Genomic DNA, 6,195 nt, shown 5'->3' with positions numbered 1-6,195 from the left:
AAAATACCATTCACACAAACGAAGTCGTCGTTGTTACTTGTTTCAAGCTCCTCAGCAATAACATTGATGAAAAATATAAAAAGAAGAGGTGATAAGGGCTCCCCTTGTTTCACGCCAGAAATATTTTCAAACACTTCCGAAAATTCTCTACAGTTTTCACACGGAGGCGCACAGTTGCATATATCGACTTTATCATAGTAATTGTTTTGCTACTTATTCCAAAGTTAAAAAGCTTATACCATAATATTCGTCTGTCTGTGTTAATTGAATCGTTTGACAAAATGATATGGTTAAATAGCTTCGGCTACATGTCACATACATAATTTATTTACCACTTTGCAACGCACGTGTTTGAAGCAAAATTTTGACGTCCCCTCCGCTTTTAAAGATAGTTTAGAAAAGAAAGCTGTTGTTGTGACGAACAATGTCAAAAAGCAAGAAAAATCTCGGATTTAAAACTTTAATTATCCTTTGACTTAAATTATAACTTATAAACTTATATTAGGAAGACGTTTTTAAAGTCGTTTGAGTGACACACGTGTTTCAAGCCTAGTTTGACGTCTCAACTTTTTCATTTACGATGGTCAAGAAAAGAAAACTGTCGTTATGAAGAAATCTATCCGAAAGGTTAGCTCGAATGAGAGTAGCCCTTCAATGTAATGACTACACATGATACGAGGGATCAATTTCATGTGATAAAAGCTTTTGTTTTGTTGTAAACAACTTCTTAGTACAAAAGGGAACATCAGTATTTTTCTTTTAAAGAAACTGTCCCTACGAACTATAATGGTATTATATAATCAAAACATGTCCATTAATTTTGTTATATTCCAGGACGTATATCTTCTTTATTATTAAAAGTATAGTGGCCCAATCAATTAGAAAAGATGTTTTAAATTAAAAAAATCTGTTGTTTTAAAGTAAATTTTTAGTGTTTATTCATTAACATGTAAACTTTAAAATAAGTTTGAGAGCATAATCATAGACACAATGGACACACTCATCTTATTTAAGGGAAAGGGGGAAAGAGGGGGGGGGGTTAGAAAAAAATGTAAATTTTAAACGAAAAATATAGTTATGTTATTTGGCGAAAAAAATAATAAAGTGGCGAAAAATATATTGTTTTGACGAAAGAGGTGGCGAAAAAAAATAATTGACCCAGGGGAAACCCTGAATACAATCATGACAATGGACAGCAATAATGCAATATAATAACAACACATTTTTGTTCACATAACTTTAGGATACCAGCATGTCCTCATTTTAATCAAAATATTGATACGTAACAAAATTTCAGTAGTTTTGATACCTCCAGCTGACTTGTACAACAAAATTGTTTGACCGCATCCACCAAAACTGACCATACGTATGTGAACTTTAAATTGTAAATCTATATACCAGCATAGTAAATCAGCCTTATTTGTTATGTCAGGATTCATTGTACAATACAATCATGACAATGGACAGCAATATTGCAATATAATAACAAAAAAATTTGGTTCTCATAAATTTAGGATACCAGCATGTCCTCAATTTATTTAAAATATTGATACGTAACAAAATTTCAGTAGTTTTGAAATCTCCAGCTGACTTGTACAACAAAATTATTTGACCGCATCCACCATAAACTGACCATATGTGGACTTTAATTTGAAAATCTATATACCCGGACAGTAAATTAGTCATTTTTTTTATGTCAGGATTTAATGTATAATACAATCATGACAATGGACAGCAATATTGCAATTTAATAACAACAAATAATTTTTGTTCGCATAAATTTAGGATACCAGCATGTCCTCATTTTATTCAAAATATTGATACGTAACAACATTTCAGTAGTTTTGATACCTCCAGCTGACTTTTACAACAAAATTATTTGACCGCATTACCAAAACTGACCATATGTGCACTTTAATTTGAAAATCTATATACCCAGACAGTAAATCAGTCATTTTTTTTTATGTCAAGATTTAATGTATAATACAATCATGACAATGGACAGCAATATTGCAATATAATAACAACAAATTTTTGTTCGCTTAAATTTAGGATACCAGCATGTCCTCATTTTATTCAAAATATTGATACGTAACAAAATTTCAGTAGTTTTGATACCTCCAGCTGACTTGTACAACAACATTATTTGACCGCATTACCAAAACTGACCATATGTGAACTTTACATGGTAAATCTATATACCCGCATAGTAAATCATCCTTATTTTTTTATGTCAGGATTCAATGTATAATACAACCATGACAATGGACAGCAATATTGCAATATGATAACAACAAATTTTTGTTCTCATAAATTTTGGATACCAGCATGTCCTCATTTTATTCAAAATATTGATACGTAACAAAATTTCAGTAGTTTTGATACCTCCAGCTGACTTGTACAGCAAAATTATTTGACCGCATTACCAAAACTGACCATATGTGCACTTTAATTTGTAAATCTTTATACACCATGACGTACCCGCATAGTATTAATCAGCCATATTTTTTATGTCAGGAATCAATGTATAATATTGTAACACTGCCTCTCGGGTGCTAGAGTCGGACACCAGAGAACACAATGAACATAAAGTAAAGGGATCTTTTTATTGTGTGTATGTATATTAGGATAAAATATTAGGGTCGACGTCTAGTTGGTTTACCGTCGACCAAAACACTCTACCGATATTGATTTTATATTTGTTTTGTTATTACTGTATATTTACTAAATATTCGTGAAATAAAATACATGAAATAGAACAGTTTAGATGCTTTATTATTATTTATAAAAATGCTGGACTGGTAGTGGTACAGCTCTGTTCCTGGCCTAGTCCGGTTCCTAGTATGGTTGGTCTTATCTATAACTAACCTAAACAGAGACTTTACTCTGTCACTATCTAAATATTATTAAACTACCAATGTGTAGCGCTAAACTCGATCACATTAAAGTAAATCAACCAGATTCACTAACCCACAGTTTATAATAAGTCTCAATTCCTTAAGACATAATAAATACAATCAACAATCAACAATTCTTTATAGGTAATCACAAAATCGTTCCTACCATAAAGCTTCCGTAATAAATATTAAATACTTGACTTTCTTAAAGGTTGTCACCTAGGAATTTCACCTAACAAAACAAGTTGCCCAAAACTATATATTTATTTGCACCAAGCAATATATTTACACCCAGGAATTACACCTAAACCATCAATTGCACCAATAAATATTTGCACCAAGGATTTGCTCCCATTTGGCACCTAAAGTTTGCACCAATAAATATTTGCACCAAGGATTTGCTCCCATTTGGCACCTAAAGTTTGCACCAATAAATATTTGCACCAAGGATTTGCTCCCGATTTGGCACCTAAAGTTTGCACCAATAAATATTTGCACCAAGGATTTGCTCCCGATTTGGCACCTAAAGTTTGCACCAATAAATATTTGCACCAAGGATTTGCTCCCGATTTGGCACCTAAAGTTTGCACCAATAAATATTTGCACCAAGGATTTGCTCCCGATTTGGCACCTAAAGTTTGCACCAATAAGGGTGCAATTTAGTATTTACTAACTTTTCCTAAATCTACTGTGTTTTCGGACATTCTTTTTCTACTTTTGAATTTGCCACTCTACTTAACAATCTATCTAGTGACTGCCTCCCTTTGTTATTGATTTTAGTTTTATACCAATATCAGCCAATCACTAACGTTCTTACTAACGAACGACCAATCAGCAGCCATGTTTCTGATTAGGGAAATTCCCTTCAGAACAACTGAGAATGTAAACACACGATGTTTTCACAGAATAAAGATGTTTTCCAGCGGAATAATAACTAGAACCAACATGTTTTATACTCTTGGTGATATCTACACCTATTGGATAACATAATACTTGAACCACAAAGGTTATTATTCTAAATTAACAACCAAAATATCGATATCAACACTACGGTGACCAATTGGCAAGTTGTCACCGCAAGTAAATCCTTATCCTTACAAAATAAAGGACTTAATATTATTATACTTATCAATGCTATAATTGTCCAACAAACTGTTTATCCCCCCAGAATTATATAAAAGACCGATTTCAAGCTCTTGTGGGAAGTACAGATAAACTTCCGTTCTGTCCCGGCTACCAAAACAACGTTGTACGAACTAGACACAATATTTTTACCACCCAAAACAATCATTTATTGTACAATCCTCAAGTCATATGAACTAAAATACATGTTATTAAATCTCACTAGCAATTATTCCACCTTATTAGGTTTAAGAACAATACACACAAAATATGTGGGTAAAAAGGGGGAGGCCAGCATTACATTGCCCCCATCTTTCAGGATTTGGTCCCCAAATAGGACTGACTGATGAGATTCACATTGATACTGATCATTCTATTATTTAGGAATAATTTAACAACTGTTATTCCATCCTTATCATTTTGTTTTTCTTTTGGACCAAAACCTGTGTTAACAGTACTCCATTACTTTGATTTTTTTAATTAGCAAAGAACAAATATTTTTCTCTACTAACATTTTACTTTAAACAATCCAAATTAGTTAAATTTAACAATTTCCATACTAAGGAACTCTCTCCTTCTATATAATCACTATTGTAGTCACCAACACATTTAGCTTCTGCAATCTGTACTCATAACATTCTTAACAGGTAGTAAACCGACAAGCACAAAGGTCATTTAACCTTTCCTCTACAATAGCTTTTAGTCCAAACAGTTTATAAAACTTAGCTTCTTGTGCAAGCTCATTAAGATAGTGGTGTTCTCTTGGGAGGTATCTTTTCTCTACGATACAATTGTTCCTTAGATAGTTGAGGATGATCTTGAAATGGGCTGGATCCCTGTCAAAACTATAGACATTTTTGCAAGGGCGAAAAGCACTATTGGGATTAAGCATAAGAGCGAATATTGATGATGGATCAGCTCTCATAGTTGGCTTGCTGGTTTCAAATTTAGTGCCTCCTACATTTAAAATGAGCATGTTCTCTTGGCATTCTTGTAATTCTTGGAGGTAGGCGTCGATTGCCTCAGTGTTTGGTGTCAAAACGACGCTCCTCACTGAACTATCTTCTGTCGTTTCAACTGCTGGTTCCCTTTCTGTTTTTGATTTTACTGGTGACGATGAGGATGAGGATGAGGAACTAGATGAGGATGATGATGAACTAGAACTAGAGTTCTTCACTGATGCCTTCCCTTCTGATTTTTCTAATGTCTTCACCTCCTTCTCTGTGACGGTCAACTCAATCTCTGGAGTGTTTGCATCTCCAGTCTCCACACTAACACTAAGGTCTTCTCCGATCTCACTGGAGAGATCCTTAAGGACAGATTTTATCTTTTCCAACTTTTCCTCCCTGGTCTCAATTTTCTTTACTTTCTTTGTTTTAGGTTGCATGTTCTCTTTGTCTTCACCTTTCCTCTTTTTGTCTAACACATCTCGGGCATCCTCTTTCTTTGACACGTTTGTCCTCACTGAACATTTTTCTGATGGAGCATAGCTCCTCTCTGAAGGGGCAAAGCTTCTTTCAGAAGCAGCGTAGTTCCTTCTTTTTGGAATCTGCAGCTCTTTTCCCTCCTCATTAACTAATTTCATTTTAGTGGCTAACTCTTCTCTCTTAAACTTTTCCAACGCTACTTCTGCTTATCTCCCCCGTTGACCTGTTTTGTTGTCGAAACATATCATTTCTCTCTCCGACACCTGGCAACCATGAGTGAGAGTCCTCCTGGGAAACAGCTTTTTACACTCCGGGCACTTCCAACCGAAGTCACTGTGCCTTTCCAGTATATGGCGCTCTGCACTCCATTTTTTATCAAATGTCAGGTCATCACAGATGATGCACATCCATTTATTCTACAAGAGAAATATATAATTCGTTATTCTCTTAATATTTTTAGTGTTTGTTATGTTATATTACCTATCAATATAACGTACAATAATTTTAAAACAAATTGGATAACACTGGCTAATAATCAACTCTGATTATCAGTCATACTTGACAAGAAAACTAAAATGTCTTGTCACATCATAACTAATACATTTTTATATATTTACTTTATTACAAACTATAACTATTTTTAACTACACAATATGTACATATATATATACAAATATCAACTAAGCAGTCATCTTTAATCAGAAGACTGTTGAAACCATGTGGGACTGTTCTCTCCAACATATCGTTTG

The 6,195-nt window shown here is 33.8% G+C and overlaps 1 protein-coding gene across 1 annotated transcript; it reads right to left on the bottom strand.

Annotated features, from left to right (window-relative positions):
* Positions 1-4,659: 4,659 nt before the first annotated feature.
* Positions 4,660-5,604, bottom strand: LOC134697858 (uncharacterized). The gene has a single exon (XM_063560147.1). The coding sequence runs from the start codon at positions 5,602-5,604 to the stop codon at positions 4,660-4,662; it is 945 nt and encodes a 314-aa protein (XP_063416217.1).
* Positions 5,605-6,195: the final 591 nt, after the last annotated feature.

Source organism: Mytilus trossulus, chromosome 14 (genome assembly GCF_036588685.1).
Source record: "Mytilus trossulus isolate FHL-02 chromosome 14, PNRI_Mtr1.1.1.hap1, whole genome shotgun sequence".
In the NCBI taxonomy this organism is placed as follows: domain Eukaryota; kingdom Metazoa; phylum Mollusca; class Bivalvia; order Mytilida; family Mytilidae; genus Mytilus; species Mytilus trossulus.
The sequence above is the reverse complement of the archived record's forward strand: the minus strand, read 5'-3'. Positions and strand labels throughout refer to the sequence as shown.